An 18351-nucleotide genomic window follows, 5' to 3' on the forward strand; every position below is an offset into this window, starting at 1 on the left:
GGCTCCCTTGTGGTTTGGGGGAGAGCAGAATTCATGGCACTCTTTGGAGGAATTACAGCAGTCCTGAGAGCCCCTCTGAGCCTGGCAATTAAATGCACAGACACAACAAGAGACAGTCCCTTTGCAGTGGGCAGCCCCACTGCTCACACAGGAAAAGTCTTCTCATTGGGGAGGTAATTTATTTGCCTTCTTTCATCATATGATTTCAATTCCATTTAGTACACCAAAGGCAGTGTGTTAAGTTCCTCAGACTCCTAATACAGTCAGTAGATGGAGGCAGGAGCTCCTACAAGCTAATTCAGGACACCCAAAATGAGTTTGCAAGGTGCCTGAACAAAGGAACCTGTCCCAAGGCAAGCAGCAGGTCAGAGGTTAAAACCAAAGTGCTAGTTCAGGAGAGCTAAATGAAGCTCCAGGAAAACTCTCAGGCAAACGCTGCCTGATGGAGAAGTCAGAGTAATTTCCGTCCTTGCCAGTCTCCCATGCCTGTGCAACCCAGCCCAGCCCAGGCTCAGCCTATTCCAAGCCCAGCAGGAAGGAAAAGCAGAAATGGGATTGCTCAAGGGCTGCATCCAGCTCCTGTTGGCCTGGAGGCATTTGTGAGAATTAGTCCACTTCGCAGCACAGTCTGTTGGACACTAGGTCTAGAAATTATGCCAGAAGATACATAAATATACCTGTTTTGTGACAGAGTTAACCTATCCCTGTAGGTCTACCTTAACACACTATTAACACTATGATCTCCATGACCTAAAACCAAATTGTGCTCCAGAGGTTTTATAGGGAGAGTCATGAAAAGGTTTAGGGAAAAATGAAGACTAGGAGGAATAAATAGGCTGGAGATTTACTCCTATACGTGGAGTTGTTATGGTAAAATGCACCTTCACAAAAGAAAAAAAAAAAACAAACCACTAAAAAACCAAACAAAAACCAAGAAGCACTTGAGGGTCTTCAAATAAACACAGCTGGCCATGTAATCTCTAAACTAAAAAAAAAAAAAAAAACCAAAAAACAAACCAACAAAATACCGACAATCAAAGTTGAACATAAAAGGCCTCTCAGTTTTACAATGAAGTGCAAACAAGCAAAACCAAAGCTGCACAGTGCTAGAAGCTGAGCTACATTTATCAGGATAACCAAGGTGTTATAACAACTTCTGAGGACATCCCAGAGCATTAAACTCTAAAGCTGCAATAGCAGTGATGGAAAACTGTTCTACCTCTCCCCCCCAAAAAAATGAGACAACTTTGTTTACCTAAAAGCAGCATAATAAGGGCACTGAGTGAACTTCATTTAGGATGATCAAATCTACCTTGGTTTCAGACAAAGAAAGCATTTAGCCATTTGTGGTGTGGCACTTTTCCAAATTATAATTCAGTAGCTTGCTTTGCTCCTTCTCAGGCTCACCTAGAGATTCTTTAGTTCAAAGAGGAGGCCATATATTGTGCAGCTGTGGGATCAAATTATGTTTGACACGTTAGTGGGAATTCCAGCTTTGCTTGATGGAAAGCTGCATGACAAAGACAATACTGAATCTGTTTTCTGTCATCAACAGCAGTTTGCTGATGTTTCCTGTTGACTCAGATCCTTCTAGCTTTCGTAAGTTACTTGAATAAAGGGGAGGGAAGCAGAACTACATCCGATGACATAACGGTCATTTCAAGAAAAAAAAACAGCTGGGGTTCACACAATATAAAAAAAAAAAACAAACTTCCCTGACATTTGACCCTGTAAACCTGATGCAAAATGAGATGCTACAAGGTTGTAATAGGGGAAGCCTGATTAGGGACCGTAACCTTAGAGCCCATCTCTGAGGTCAGGCACTGCCGCAGGAGGGGTGTGCGGGAGCGATGAGCAGGACCACGTATCAGCAGGCAGGGCCCAGCGGCAGTGCAGCAGCACCGGCCCCTGAGCGCTCGCTGTCTGGGGAGCTGTGCTTTCTGCCAGCGGGGGAGACAAGCATGCTTTAGCATCTGAGGGTTAGGAAGCCTCTCTGAACCTCTCAACTCAACGAGTCTGACATGAGAGCAGAGCTGTACATCTTTATGGATGTACGTTGATGCTCTGTACCCAGGCATGCTTCCAGCCATAGTGGTCCTTGTGGCCCTGTGCCTTTGATGGCAGCAGTGACATCTGGAAAAGTTACCCACCCACAGTTGATCTTTTCAGAAAGGATCCAAGTTTTGTATTGCCTGACACTGGATCTGTCTGGAAGCATTATCTGGATGCGTCAGAATAATCTGCTCACCCTATACTGCACTCACACTACAAATCTAGAGCTCTAGCAATCAAACATCTTTTGTAAATATGGATTTTCTGTGGAGCAAAAATGGTACAAGATCTAATTTTAGGTGGCATCTCGTTGGGGAAAAAAATACTTGAGATTTATTTGATCTCAGTTATGCCTAACTCAAAACAAAATAGTAAAGTTCTGCAAAACCAGAATGAAAATTAACTGGGAGACAGATTATCTCTAAAACCTCTATTTCAGAGCCCTTTCCAAAACCCTAGATGTAAAGTAATGCCAGTCATGCAGCAGTACTGAAGTCACTTGTATCAAAATACTACCTGTCCTGAGGTTAACTTCTGGTGTGGTCTAGTACAGGTGTGGTACCAACTGATGAATGCTAACACATGTTGTTCCCATGTCTAAGTATATCCTGCATCTAATTATATGCCAATGTCTAGACTTAAGGGCAGAGGAGGAAAAAAAAATGTTGTTTATTTTTTATTCTTTTTGGTCAGAGATTGCAAATGCTTTTGATCGGAATTTACTGGTTATGCAATGGGTGGGCAGTTCCTAGATCCAGAGAACCCAAATCTCTCAATCTCTCTATACATTTCTGTAACAGAAGCAATCATTATTATTACTTAAATGTAAAAGTGGCATTTTCCTAAATGACTGAGCTTCTCAAAACCAGACAAGAACACCACTAGTATATGTTTTGCTATGTTTGAAAGCGTGCAATTAGACGTGTATCTTACAAACATAAACAAACACCTCCCATCCAACCTCCATGTTTCTAAAAAAAACCAGGTTTGTTTAGACAAGGGGTTGATAAACCAGTATGAACACAGGTATCTGAATGCTGTGACAGCTTCTTCATAATGCTAAGCTTATGGTACATTAAACTTTAAAGCAAGATAAACTCCTGCTTTCATTTTATCAAGCATCTTCCCAGACAGCAGAAAGAAAGACACAAAGCAATGTTTGCAGCTACAACCAAGCATGGGATCCCCAACTCGGCATATGTTTGAAATGAAAATGAACAGTATGTTGCACAGATATACTACTGTATTTTTCAGTAGAAAATATCACTGGGATTTGTAAATGTTAACCTCATTCCTCCCTTAAGTGTTTGTTTTTATTTCATGCCTGGAAAAAAACCCAGAGATTCACAGAGATTAAGTGAATAGAGACAGCAGTCCCTGGAATTGAGAAAGTGCTTTTAAAAGAAACTGCTCCGACAGTTAGTTTGGCTAGAAGAAATCACAGGGGGTGGGAGAGACATGGACAAGAGAGTTTTTTTAAGAGTGCTCAGTGTTATTATTGAATTTTTTAAATTTAGCTACATTATGCTCTTTTTGTGGTCGGTAAAGCAGTAATTTCATTGCCTTTCACAACAACATCGAGGTAGCAACAGCCATTGAGGAATCCATGACACAAGGTTTGTGGGAAGGGACTTGGACCTACAGAGAGCACATGGTAAGGATGGGGAGGGTGGCAGACAGCTAAGTCCTTCAGGAATGGGGGACAGCAAACAGGTTTGAGCAGCCTGTTAAATTAACAGATTACCAAAAAACCAGCTTCAGGTTTATTCTTCCCATTTTAAATCTAAAGAGGCTATGTACTCAAAAGCTTCTCTGTTCTTTTTGCTCCCAACATTAAATTAACTACCTTTAAAAGCCTCTCCTAGTAGCTGACTTAAGGTCATGTGGAAGACAAACATGAAGAGATTATAATCACTTAATTTTCCACCAATTTAAAATTGTCACAATACACTACAAGCATCACCTTCACATTACATTGTTGACAATGCATGCTAAATCAGAGATGTGCTATTAGAGGATTTATTATAAAGAGTTATTTGTGATCTTCATTGTATCATAAATAACAGTCTAAAAAGTTATCAAATCATCTAAGTTTCCTCCTAAGACCTGTATCTCTTTAGAAACTAAACTAAACTAAACAAGAAGTTTATTTTCACACAGCTACAGCCTCTCCTCCCTTTCCCAATTAACCCTTGCTTCTCTCTCTGTTTCATAGGACCTCACCTTATCCAAAAATGTAGAGATTGGTCTTATCACAACTTGGCAAGATACCACCTGCCAGCTGAACTGTGATAAATCACAGCTGGCCTTACAGTACACATGTGAACAGTGAGTGAGGCTGAGCCAATGTGCAGCAGCTCAAGGCTCTCATTTAAACCACCAAGTACTCCCATCCACAAAAATCCTGCTAAGGAAACAGCTCAATAACACAACAGTTGCCATCACCATGTTGCTATGCTAGAGTGCATTAGATATAATGACTCTCTCCCTGTATCTGCTTTCTGTTTAGCCTGTAAGCCTTTTACAGCCAACAAGGTGGACAAACTGCCTATTCTTTGTACTTACACGACAGTTGACACAGTATGAACCCTGTCAATCATAAGCTACTACCATAACAAAAATTAAACAGCAAATCTTCATTCCTCCCTTCCCCCACTACTGCCCTTCTGAAAAGATACAATGCTGGCAGAAAATGCTAGAAAGTTATTAAAAAATTAGAATAGGGTTTAGACCAAGAAAAACGTCAAAGGACCTTGAAGAGTCATTACTTTATTACTACTCCAGCCATACGTAACACTTGTGTTTTCTGATTTCTAGAAGAGCCAGACAATTGGGTATGCAACAAGATTGTAATAAAAACATTCTCTAGAATTATGGACCTGCATTTCTATTAGCAACCCTTTACACACTCCTCAAATAATACCTTGAACTCCAGGAATTATTTAGCCACGAATAAAGGAAGCTGTGACCACGCATTGGGTTTTACTCATTTGTTTAAACAGACATGCAATACAAAAACTTTATAAAAAATAGACTCTTAAATGAATAGGTTGACAGGTTTGAACAACAACACACACTTGCAGGTGTGCTTCAAGCCATTAACCTTACAGGTTCAGCCACTGCTTTTTACTGAAATAAATGGGTCACTGCATTTCACTGAAATTAATGGATCTGAATAGCTTAGCCATCAGGCAAACCTACCAATAACCCACAGGTGTTTCCCAGCATTGAAAGATTGAGAAATACCAGCTTCTCATTGGAAGAATGACCTATAGGCACTTGTATCTAGTATGCTACTTAAAATAAACCTGTATGCGTAGATTAAGAAGACTGGTTAATAATAAACACTGGCAAGTAAGAGTACACAACTCTTTCCTATACAAAACTCTAGCTTCCTTTACTTGTTGCCTTCCCAGAACCCACCTTCAGCCAAGAAAGGAGAAGTACTGAATAGTGTATCCCTACTGTAAGGCAAATTCCCACCTCACTCTGAAATTGGATGTTCTGAAACTTCTATGGTATGTGCTCAACTCAGCAGCTGACCATCCACAGACTGGAGCCTGGTTTAACTTTTACTTTAGTCTTTAATTAGGGGTAGGTTTGTTTATAGCAAGCCCAAACTCTACACTAAACTGACATGTCTTCATTTCAAGGGGAGGAACAGCTTTCCCTAAGTGGATCCAGAAAATGCAGCTCTGGAGAACAAACCCTACATTTACATGGAGCGGTTCTACATCTTCAGAGACCTCAGTGCATCTTGACATGTGCTGCGTGGAAGCATCAGGCTCTTCCAGCTGTCTCAGAGACAGCCAGAGCTCACCAGCCATCCTGCTGCATTTCTGAACTGTTGGTGTGCCTCTGCCCTCCCACTTATCCCCATAATTTCACAGATATCCCACAGGTCAGCAGCTAAACAGCATGTTTTTACTGAAAGATAATAGTGCTGCCATTTTTTTTCCCAGTAAAATTCAAAGGAAGTAGAACTTAGATGTTTGTGGTAATTTAGGCAGATCTACTGAGAAAGCAGGCTCACCCACCTATGGGAGCACACATCAATATGGGCTTGACCTGACTCTTTTTTTAGTTTCTCTAGACCCTCCTCTCCAGACCCTCCCTTGACACACGAGGAAAAGAAACAAAGCTCAACAGGGTCAAAAATGAAGAAATGTGTGCAGAAATGGTCTGTCATTTACACTGCTGCAGCAATTGTACTAAAGCCATGATGGCATCACTATGGTCTTCTAGAGGAGCTTTGGGTTGTCAGAGGTTCTTTTTCTACCACCATCCCTGAAACTTTTTCTTGCACACACATACAAATAAGAAAAAAAAATATTGGCAGAGTGGAAGGCAGGATTTGAAGAGGTATTCAAGTAAAAGCAGTCAGAAAAGCACTCCTGGTTCAGCTAGTTGAATTTCTAAAATAAATTATCCAGCCAGGGCGGGTTGGTATTTTTTTCACAGCTCACTGCAATGCCTACTGTGCTAACCATTAGTGCTGCTCTTACTCTGATTTGTATCCACTACTCACTGTGGAAAGAATAAGAGGGAAAATTCATGCAGGAGTTAAAGTGTCTGTATACTTAAGCCAAGAAACCTGGCAAGAGATGAGTGTGCAGCACAATATTGAGAAGAGATCCAACAAGACCTTGCAACAAGTACTCAGTTCCTTTCTGACCAGCACCAATGTTCCTGCTGCCTACAGAAGTTATTAAAAAATCAATGATAATAAGTTCTTAATTTTTAAGACCATTTTTGCTGGTTTGTTGGTAGAGCACTTAATAGAAAATATTACAAGGAGATAATTCTCTAAAAAGCATCATGAGTTTTGTGAATATTTGTTCAACCTCTGCATTCAAGCCAAGTCCCCCTATGTGTCCCTTCCAGCCAATTATCTTCCAGTCTCCCTTTAGGAATAAAAGACCCTATAGATGTTGGGGGAACTTCAGCAGGCTTTGTGTCTGCTAGGCAACCCATATCATCGTTATCACTTACCAATACAGCAGGACCAGGAAGACCACCAGCAAAGCCAGGGTGACCGTTGTACTATTCATTTCTGTGGAGGCAAATTCCAGGAGAGCTACAGGCTCCATTCTTTTGCACTACAGCTCCAGCCTTGAGTGCTGTGAGTGTGTGTGCAGGGGAAATTCTCAGTGAAATGATAAAGCTTTCCACTGCTAGAATGACATCCGCAACGAAACAGGAACCAAGAGAGAAAACCTACATCAAGTCAAGTATAAACTGCAAACTTTTCTTGTTCCCATGGACAGACCTCTGAGAGAGAACTTGAAGGTTCCCTGAATGGTAAGATGTAGCAATTTCCCTCCCTCCCACTGTTGTTGACTGTCATGCCAGTAAATATTTACATACCCACCGCTTGAGACATCAGTGCCGTTGAATAGGTTTTCAGACACTAATTATGGGAAAATGGGGAAAGTGTAGGAGAAAAGGGGGGGAGAGAGACTGACCATGGTACAGATCATGGAAGAAGAATGTAGACCCTTTGATAGTGCCCTGGCATTCAAAGTGTCATTCTCTGAATTAACAAACATATAGCATTTATGCAACACAAAACTTAATTAGCACTCATTATGTCCAAACTCATTATACTTTAAAAGAATGGAACAAACTGAACTTTAAATTATCACAACTAAATGGAGGAATTAAAGGAAAACTCTTCTAATGTGACTACTAGAAGACATACATAGAATGAAAAACTAATGGACAGAAAAGCTCAGCTGTAATACCAGGGTCCATCAGTCAGCATGTGTCACACTGGTTAGTCCACACAGCACTGTTTGGCTGTATCATCTCAGCTTCGTGCGTACTACAGCAAATTTTCCTGCCTGAATGCAGTGCCCCCTCTGGAGGTACCATTAACCAGCCTCTCCAAAGATACTTTGGCATTGTACTTCCAATACCAGGATTAATATCTACTATTTCTGCACTGTGAAGCAGTCACACTCCCTTCAACAACCTGTTCGTGAAGAGTCAAAGTTTAACTGCAGTTCAGGAAATGGTTTGTCTGTAGTATATGGCTTCCCCAGCTTTCTTCCATATTTTGAGGTTCAACAAGGCTCAGTGCTGGGACCTGCACTTGGGTCCCAACTATCCCATGCAACGCTATAGGCTTGGGGAAGAGTGGCTGGAAAGCTGCCCAACAGAAAAGGACCTGGGGGTGTTGCTCAATAGATGGCTGAGTATGAGCCAGCAGTGTGCCCAGGCGGCCAAGAAAGCCAATGGCATCTGGGCCGGTGTCAACAATGGTGTGGCCAGCAGGACTGGGGAAGTGACTGTCCCCCTGTACTTGGGGGCCTCACTACAATAGTTCAGTTTTGGGCCTCTCACTACAATAAAGATATTGAGGTGCTGGAGCATGTCCAGAGAAGGGCAACAAAGCCAGTGAAGTGTTTGAAGAACAGACGCTATGAGGAGCAGCTGAAAGACCTCAGGTTGTTTAGCCTGGAGAAAAGGAGGCTCAGAGGAGACCTCATTGCTCTCTACAACTGCCGGAAAGCAGGTACCTTCTCCTAGGTAAGAAGCAGTAGGACCAGAGGAAATGGCCTCAAGTTGTATGACGGGAGGTTTAGGTAGGAAAAATTTCTTCACCAAAAAGGTTGCCAAATACTGGAACAGGCTGTCCAGGGAAGTGATCAAGCACTGGTGGTATTTAAGAGAGACATAGGTGTGGTGCTTAGGGACATGGTTTAGTGGTGGACTTGGCAGCACTAGCTTAACAGTTGGACTTGACGATTTTAAAGGTCTTCTCAAACCAAAACAATTCTATGATTCTATATTTTCCTGCTTGCAAACCTCAATCCTTCTGCAAGCTTCTGATCCAGTTCAATCAGAAAGGCCAACTGAAAGCAAACCTTGAAGAACTTCTCTGAGACACCATCAACCTGTTACATTCAAAGTTACCAAATTCCACTATCAAAAACATCTTCAGGATTACAGCAGCAGCAGCTTGCAAGTAAACACTCTTGCCCATGACAAAATTCCTCAAAGTGTCTGACAATGTTTGTTACTTACAAAACTAGACATACCCATGTATGTTCTGCAGCCTTCCCACCTATTCCATAACAGCTATTTGAAAGTTAAGGAAATCAAAACTAGCGAAAAAACTAGGTTTGTGAATTACATGGTAACCTTGAGAAACAGAAATTCTGCAACATCTGATTCCCATAACACACCAGATGAAGAGTGGTTTCTTCTCCTACAACCCCAAGATAATAGCTTAGATTTAATGTGCCAGGCTTCTCCAATATCACTGTATTACATTTCCTGCTCTTATCAGAGAAGTTAATAATATAGGTATCAAAAAAGTAAAGTCTCTAACACAATGGAGTTTAATTTTAAGAAGATTTGGCTCTGCTCTAACTGAATCACTGCTATTTTGGTTCTCTGTGCTTCACAACTGCATTAATTCCCTTCCAGCCTCAGATCCTTGCAGAATAAGTAAAAGGTGTTAACCAGCTCATCAGCTCCACAGAATAGCACGGTGGTTCACAGAAAACCTTGCTTATTGTATTAACAATGCTATTGCTATTCTGGGTCAGTAACAGCTCTGCCAGTTTGCTGCTGCTGCCAAGTTCTCCAAGAACAATTGCACCAAGATTCAAGACCAGTGACGCAAGGAATTAATCAGCGGGCACAAGCCAATCCCAACCAATACCTTATCCTGGGGGACTTCAAGAAAGACAACAAAAACAAATATCCATATGAATTAAAGTCTCTGCAAAAAACAAAACCAATCACCACAAGTGTAGAAGTCAAGAAATAATATTCTGATTTTACTGTGCTTTGATTGACTTGGCTTTTTAATTAAAGGACACATCTGCACACAGAGGACAGATGCCTTCCTATTAAAGTCAATGGCAAAACACCTATCAGCAAACACAGACTCAAGTACAGACCTCACTTCTTTTTTAAGAAGTACACTGGAGTCTTTTCCCAGTCACACCAGGAGGTAGGTGGGATGAATAGTTCTTAAACACAAAATAGGCTCTCACATCAGCATCCAATTTGGAAGAGAACACGTAATCAAGCTCCTAACAACAAGCCCCATCTTTTGCTGTTGTTGATGATGGGGCTTTCTTTTTGGTTTTTTTTAAGCCTTAGCACCTGTTTCATGCTGGAGGACTTTTACTGTGTGACTCCAAATATCAAGAAGGGCAGTAAGCAGCATTGACTTTAAACCCAACCCGGAGCACTCCTCACCACAGACCTACATACCCGCAGTTATCCCAGAGTTGAGGCCCTCAGCTCCATGAAGAGTTACAAAAACCCACGATGGTTTGCAGGGCAGTGGGGGGAAAGGAGTCAGGAATGCAAGTAGCAATGAAAATAGGTTTTTATCAGTTCCCTCTCTCTTTATGGGTCCTTCACATGAGAAATGCCATTAACTAATAGAAAGAACAGATATTTTTCACAAACCTCCCAGTTCTTTTTGTAGAACCACACTGGTCAGGCTGATTATGATAAGGGTATCAAAAGACTACAGAGACAAAGTCCTCACTAACTGCATGCTGGAGGGAGCCACAGACAAGCAGAAGTGGAAGGCAGCCTTTTCCTGTTAGAGTGTTGTGAGTCAGCAGCACTGTCAGTGTTGCCTCCACCAGACTTCACTCAAGATTGTGGTCCAGAGCTCATTGATGAGGTGCAGTCCAACCTCTTCTCTTCCACAGCCATCTTATTCAACACCGACTTCAATGCGCGCGCACACACACACACACACACACACAAAAAGTGTTCAACACACAAAAAAATGATCAAGATACTCATCCTTCATTCCCCAGCACTGCTGTAGCTACAGCTTCTGAGCTTCCCAGCAAATGGCAGACCTACAAGACAGAAACAGTTCAACCCCAAACAGCCAGAGCTTCAGTTTGTGCAGATGTCTGAGGCACTAATTTTTAAAAAAGAGTAATATCTCATAGCGTTCAAAGGAAGTGTGCCTCCACTGAAAAGGAAAAAACCCCCAGCACCCAGATAATCCAGGTTTCCCAGGAAGCCTTCATGCCCTAAAGCCCTGTCTGCTGCTATTCCAGGAATATTTTCTGTTAAAGCCATTCCAAAACAACACATTTAAACTTCAAAATTAATACAAACAGGGCAGTGAGCCTCAGCAATGTTTGACATACACAAGTAGCGCTCCAACATGAAATACGGGGCTTATTAAAAAGCAGGATTATAGACCTTCTCAGTAGACCTAAATCATGTTAAGGGTTCTGACCTGTCTTCAAAGTCTATCAAATGGAAAATGTAGTCCTGTATATTTCATAGGCTAACGACTAGCCAGCTAGGCGAACCAGGAACTCCCGCTAATGACCAAATTCAACTCCTCTCATGCTATTCTACCTTACATGTTTTAGGTCTATAATAATCTAATTAAGGCAGAGTCACATCAACTTTATGAAAGATGAAGGAAGTCTAGAAAGGTGTTAAGTTTTAATTTTATAGCAGTTCCTCTCCACAGAAATTTGTAGCATAGTCTTCAGATCAAGGCAATTCTGTTATATAGAGCTTAGACACAAAATCCTGTGAATGAAATTCCTTGGAACAGCTTAAAAAACCCATGAGATTAATCAGAGACTGGTTTATATATAAGCTTTAACAAAGCCCTGGTGCAAAACTGTGTAAGTATATATGATATTCATTTATCTTAAAGACAAAAATCAGTTCAAAGCTAACATGAGTTCCTAACATCTTTAAGGTAGACCAATCAAAAAGATCAAAGGCACGTTTTACAGAGATATTTTTTATATTATAAACAACCTTAATAGCCAAAGTAGTGGGAATATTAATGCATGGGAACAGAGGGATTTACAGCGGCCGTCTATGACTTCATTATTACTAACCCTGTTCAAGGACTGACCAAGCAGATTAATCAGGAGATTTTGTACTCCTGCATGATAAACTAGAGCAAACTACTCAACGGAGAGACCACCAAGGCAACAGAGTCCACTTATTAAGATCCTGCTCTGCATTCAAAACAGATCAGCACCAAAAGGACACCATGGGCTCATGGAAGATTCTTGAACCGCCTTGAATAAAATCACTCCAGTGAACTGGATCTCGAAAGGCAAACAGGGTAACTGTGAAACCACACCGAGGAGGTTGCTTTCATGGTGCTTCCTACTGAGAAACAGAAAGACACACTTTTACACCTAAATCGTTTCCATAAGTCAGAACCTGGCTATATTAACCTAAATGCTTCTCAGAAAACAGGCACTCATCTTAAAATTCTAGGAAGGCTAGAATATTATGCAAACTTGTGCTTCACTAACAAATTTAATCTCAGCTGACTAAAAGTTACCCACTTCAAACTCAAGTCAATATCACAGGGGCTAAAAAACTCATTATGCTAACTAAATGTAGTGCTGCTGTACTAAGTCCCCTCTAAAGCAACAAGCTGTGAGATATCCTAGTTATTTCAAAGAACTCCACTTAGAAATAGCACAGATTTTGTGGTCAAAAGGAATGCCAGTTTCTTCCTCTTGCTGTGAGAGCTCAGAATGAGCTTCTAAAATAAAGTTACCTTTGCTAATAGTGACATTAGGATCTCGCAGTCCCAGTGAAATTCCAGAGAAAGCAGAAAGTAATGTAACATCTGCTGCCCATGGCCAGGCATTTCTAACCAAATTGACTTTATTAAATAATCAGTAACTTGTTTATATTTCTTCTATAGCTTGCTTTAGAAACATTGATTGATTCAAGCAATCCTATAATTTCATTGTCCTATAAACTTGACTGGAGATAAGTAAGGATTTATGTTCATGGATCAATAGCTCCACATTGACAGAAAAAGCCAAAGAACCAAGCCTAGACAAGTCTTGCAGTTGCAGAGAGCTGTATAAATGTTTGCCTTTATAACAATAGCATGTAAGAACCAGTAAGTTGCAATTTCTTCTGTGAATTTCAGTTTTTAAACAAAAGGGGAAAAAACACAACAAATTTGCCTTCATTCTTTGATTGAAAATCTACTCTAGATAGCAAACTTGAAGCTTGGATTCTCCAAACTGTGTTTCAGTGCAGGACCACAGGTCAAAAGAACTGTGAAAAAAAACCCAAAACAAAACAGAAGCACCTTGTTCTAGAACTTAATTAGCTAAACTCTGCTTATCAACTTATTTCATCCATTAGCTTGTGGAATTGACACCAAAACATATAAAGCCCTGTCCTTTTCTTCACTTTGCAAATAGGAAGATGAAGAATGCTTTTTCCCCAATTAACAGAAATATTTTGAGAGCTCAGTGTGTTATCTCTGTTACTACATTCCTCACCTTAACTCTCCAGTTTGCAGTTCAATAATTTTATTGTGGAATCCTTTCAATATGACTCAAAGAGATTTCTTTAGAGACAGGTTACACGCAGCCTCCTTAAAAGCGGGGCAGCCACCTCGGAGGCAATTAGACACAGCAGTCATCACTGCGCAGAGCAGTGCAATGGCTCCTGGGCTGCCAGATGGAGAAACCCTGGACGTTGCATCCTTTGAGTCGCCCTAACACAAGAAAGGGAGTCAAAGAACAAATAGAAAGGATGAGTGGGATAGTAGCAGCCAAGAAGAGGCAGGTCTGAGCGTCCTGTTGTGGGAAGACAGCCGTGGCCATCTGCCCTGCATTCTGCTTTGGAAAAGGACAAGTCAAAAGCTGGATGAACGTGGTACAGAGTACCTGTTTCAAAAGCACCAGACTGCTGATACAGACCATCAGCAGCCTGCACACGTGCCCCGGAGATGGGCTCCCAGGGCCAGGAGGGGTGATGGGATGGGAGTCAAGGTTAACCACCACATATACCAGCTCTCACCAAGGAGTGCAGGCACACTGGATTGAACGTAGGAGGCAGGTAACAGGGTGCACTGGCACAGCACGGGGTCAGCCAGGACCTGGGGCCAGCCAGGGTGTCAAGTCAGCAACTGAAACCCCAGGTAAAAAGATAAAGTCAGACACACGAAAGTAGGGTGTTTGAAAGAGTAAATTCACTAATACAACACCTATCAATACTCTGCCAAAACTCAAAATGACGAAAGAGGGATGGCACCAAAAGTCTTAAAAACCTTGAATGCTTCTTTGCCTTTGGTAAGGCAAAGAAGCATTGTTCACCTGAGGCCTACCACTGTTTTTTCAAATAACACACACTTCCAAAATAAGCCTTACAGACGTGCATGGAGAACTTTGCCATGGGTTACTGCCTTCTGTCTGACAAGCATGGTAGAATCAAGTCTCATCTGGGCACTGTGGATGGTATCAGCTCTGCCTTTATGCTTTATCTCATATTGTCTAAAATCAGAGGGATTGGATGCAATTATCTCTCTGAGATGAATAAGGTAGCAAAATGAAAGACCCAAAGAATGTACAATGTATTAGACAATGTAAACATGCCAAAACCAGGACAGGCAGTACCACTCGGGCACAACTATCACCTAGTTTCAGCACAGCTGGCAGAAAGGAAGGAGAAAGGTCAACATCAAGCAAATCAGGCTAATACTATTGCCATAGTAATGGTTTTCATACTCCAAGAAGCCCAGATATATTAGTCTGTATCCACATGTAGAAAAGCAGTATGACTGCAAAGAGACTCTACCTGGCCATTCAAAGTAATCACTGAGGAGCAATCCCAGTTCTTCAGCAATTCTTTAGTGGCATTCGCAGAACCTCTGTTTTAGGCTGCAGAGACATCCCTTCACAGGACACGGAAAGTTCTCCTGAAGAACACCAGGGGCAGGATTTGGAAATGCTGGTCTGACCCCTGTAGACTGGAAGGGAGAATTTGCTGCCCTACTGCCTCTCTTGCCTTTGATAGCGTTTCCCATGGTAAATATTTCTAAATGCTAGTAACTGCAGAGTGAGTAATCATGCCGGGTATTTTCAGATGGCAGTAAGAATCCATAATGTATGGGGCACTGGAATGCACAGAGCTGTAACAGGAAGACATGAAACACCTTCAAACTATGGGGCAAATGAAGAGGCAAAATTAAGTACATTGAAAACCCATGTCCCTTACCAGAGGATATTCACTGCCTAAATTTAGGCATTTCATGATGACTAATTCTTGGTAGACTGTACCAAATGTTCCCAAAGGCCTTCTTACTTATTTGAGAGGGAGCACAGACAACTAACTTGCAAATTCCAGCTCCAAACACGCTGCAGAAGAGCAGCCCTTTGTGCTCTCCCATTCATCGCTTCTTTTGCTCCAGTCCTTTCTGCTGACCACTTGTACACTGATTCACCAAATCGGAAATCCCTTCGGTGCTCTCGTTCTCAGCAGATATGTTGTAACTCAGATGTGCACGGCTGGTGAGGGGGCAGAAAAGAGAAAAAGTGAAAAAAAACCCCACACCTTACGCAATCACAAAACTAGATTTCCAAATCTCAAGTTCTTACTTCAAGTCTTGGCTCAGTTAAGGTTTTTGCTAAAGGACTAGTTCTTCATTTTTGCAATTGTTTTTCTGGGGGCAAAGATGGTCAAGTCTCAAAGCAAGGAAAAAACCCCTTCCAAAGCTTGTGAAACTCAAAGGATTAGGGCTAAAATGACTAATTAAACTAATTTAATTGCTTAGTTAAAAAAATGCATGTTTTTCCTGAAGTCTCGTGACTATGAGAGTGAAGTTGTGAATTCTGAATGCTTGAATTTAGCAACACTTGCAAAGGGGCATGAACCCAATAAGCTGACCTGTTAGCCATGGGAAGAGAGGTTAAGTGGAAGACTAAATAACACGACATATGAGTTGAGACAGCAATAAGAACTTAATCTCAACAAGATTTCAACCCTGCTGATGTTCATGTTAGCTTGCTGTCTCAGACTGAAGCACAGACAGGATCTGGGCCTAAGGTTCACAGTGAGTCCTGCCTCCTTCCTGTCTTCTTCTGCCTCTACCAAGTGGCAGATAATCACAAACTTAGACTGTAGCTGGGTTGGTGCAAAAAGGAAAGAGGTAATCTTCTCAGTCTCACTAAAAAAAAAAAAAAATTAAAAATAATCCATGGAAGAAAAGTTTTAGCCATTGTATTTTATGTTTTCACTGGCTGCTGATCAGAGCCAAGGTTCATGGAAAACCATGGCCCTGTAGCAATCTGAGAGAACCACTTTTTACTTTCCACAGAACCTAACAAAGTCTTTAAGCTCCAAGAGTCTTGGGGAAGGGGGGGGTTAATAAGCCATTCTTAGAAGTTTCTTTCTACTCTGAACGTGCTGCTGCTGCTTTCTTTACCTTCAGCTAATTAAGTGCAACAAGCTCAAGTGAGCAATTGCAATGATAAATCGGCTCTAGTATAAGCATAGTCAGCAGCCCTGGCAACTGTCCACTTTTAACTTCAGTTCTTCTTCTTCACCATCCATTTTAAAGTTTTCATGTTTACTCAGAACACGACGATGTACACTTCCCCTCACCCGACTCTCATGGTTACACTCATACAGCAACCAAACTGGCATGACAGGAACCCTGGCCCAGCACAGAGCCCTACAGCCATCAATAAAAATTTAAAGTAGGTGCCTTGGAACAGATGCAGCTTGGAGAGCCAGATCTGTCAGACACATACTCCAATGTATGGGGTATTTTCTCCTTAAGAGCCCCTGCTCTGTCTGTGGCAGTTCAGGCTATGGAGAAGCCAGCAAGTAGCCAGATGTGTGGCAAAGGGTCTGGGACTACTTGAGACAGCCCAGGGAGAGCGGGATGTTGTGATGAATTGCAATTCATTTACCTTATATTTGTAAACAAAGTGGCACATGAATGCAAGATGCCAGATGGAGTAAGCTGACTGTAAATGGAGAAGATTGTTTTCAGATGGGACCTATATTTATGCAAGAATAGAAGCCGAGGGCAGAAAACAGCAACAGGACAAAACCTCACTATACAGTCGATAAAATATACTTTCTTCCAGTCACCTTTACCTTGGTTTCCCTTGGCCCAGTGTCTAAAGCAGTGAGGCATCAGACAGGGAAAGCAGGTGTGGAGAGGGGCCTTTGCAGATGCATGCAGGTATTTTAATGGCACTTTTGTAAGTCTGGAGCAGGTAGACACGCTCTGTCCCTGAGTGATGCTCTTCAGCTTTCTGGATGGAGAGCACCAACTCCAAGGGTAAAATATTGTTTTTCTCTTAGTATATGTAACTCCAATTAACCTTATTGAAGCATTGTGGGCACACTGAGAAGATTACACTCCTTAATGTGCCGTTACAGCTGTATTGTAAATGCAACATTACACGCTTTCTATTATGGTTCAAGACCACTATGCTCTTCAAGACTGTTACAAACCTCAGAAAACAGGGGTTTATAATGGAAACACTGAAACACTCAACTCTAAAAGCCCCGGCAGAGAGGAAACACAGCTATAAATTCAGCTTCTGTTTTCCAGCATATACATTGACAAGGTATGAATAATATGTATTTCTGCACTTAGAACAGACAGATGTACAACTTGCTTGGGGTAACCTTTGCTGTAAAAATGGAGGATGGCAAGAGCTCAAAGAGGAAAGAACAACCTTTTGTCTTGTCTTTTACAGAGTTACTGCAAGTGCAATAATTGTATAAAAACAACAACTGAAATTTAGTAGCCTGTGGACTGGGGATTTTAGAAAGGGTGGGTTATCTTTCTATGGTCAGCAGAAGAAAAACCACAACCCCCCCAAACCCCTTCAGCCTCAAAAAAAAAGAATTTGCTATCTGGATACTGTTCATATGACACCACAAATTGACTTGCTATCCATAGCAAAAAATTGATATTCTCTCTATATTCTCTTTGATATATAATCTGGTCCCTAGTATCTTTAACGCTACCAAGGAGCAAAATTTGGACTAGCAATTACTGGGCTTGCAAATGTAAACAGACCTCAATCTGTTTAGAAAGAGAACAACGGGCAACTGTATTATCATTAGAATGGTGGCATTTGAGAATTTCTTCAGCTATTAATATCAACATCAGAGGTGGGCTGATATAATCCCATTAGCCACATCATGTTGTTTGACATCCAATGCGTACAAGGAAACGAAAACAAAAGCAACACAACTGCCTTTTGGGTGGTACACTGACGTTGGGTGAACAGAGGAACCTGTGCATTTTAGACACCGCAGCCTTGACTGGAAGGTGGGGAAAGCTGGAACTGGAAGGTCCTTGCATTTTTCTGGGACAGCCCTCATCTCCAGGCAGGAGATGGAGAGAGGCACCCACTGCTGCTGTTGTCCACACAGGGCTCAGTGCAACAGGAGGTACCACCACCCCCCTCCTCCTCAGGCATCTGCTGTGCCCCAGGATTTCAGTGGCATCCCTGGACACATTGCTGCCCTGGGGAGACAGGAGCTGCC

The 18351-nt window shown here is 41.8% G+C and overlaps 1 protein-coding gene across 1 annotated transcript in view; it reads right to left on the reverse strand.

Annotated features, from left to right (window-relative positions):
• TBXAS1 (thromboxane A synthase 1) overlaps positions 1-7142 on the reverse strand; it is a gene marked incomplete at both ends in the record, with an annotated part of 228805 nt that extends 221663 nt beyond the window's left edge. Inside the window, one exon of the mRNA XM_084262817.1 lies at positions 7045-7142. Within this exon, the coding sequence (XP_084118943.1) occupies positions 7045-7142 (98 nt within the window). The remainder of the gene's footprint in view (positions 1-7044) is intronic.
• Positions 7143-18351: the final 11209 nt, after the last annotated feature.

The sequence above is a fragment of the Gallinula chloropus genome (genome assembly GCF_964237585.1).
Source record: "Gallinula chloropus genome assembly, chromosome: 1".
NCBI lineage: Eukaryota > Metazoa > Chordata > Aves > Gruiformes > Rallidae > Gallinula > Gallinula chloropus.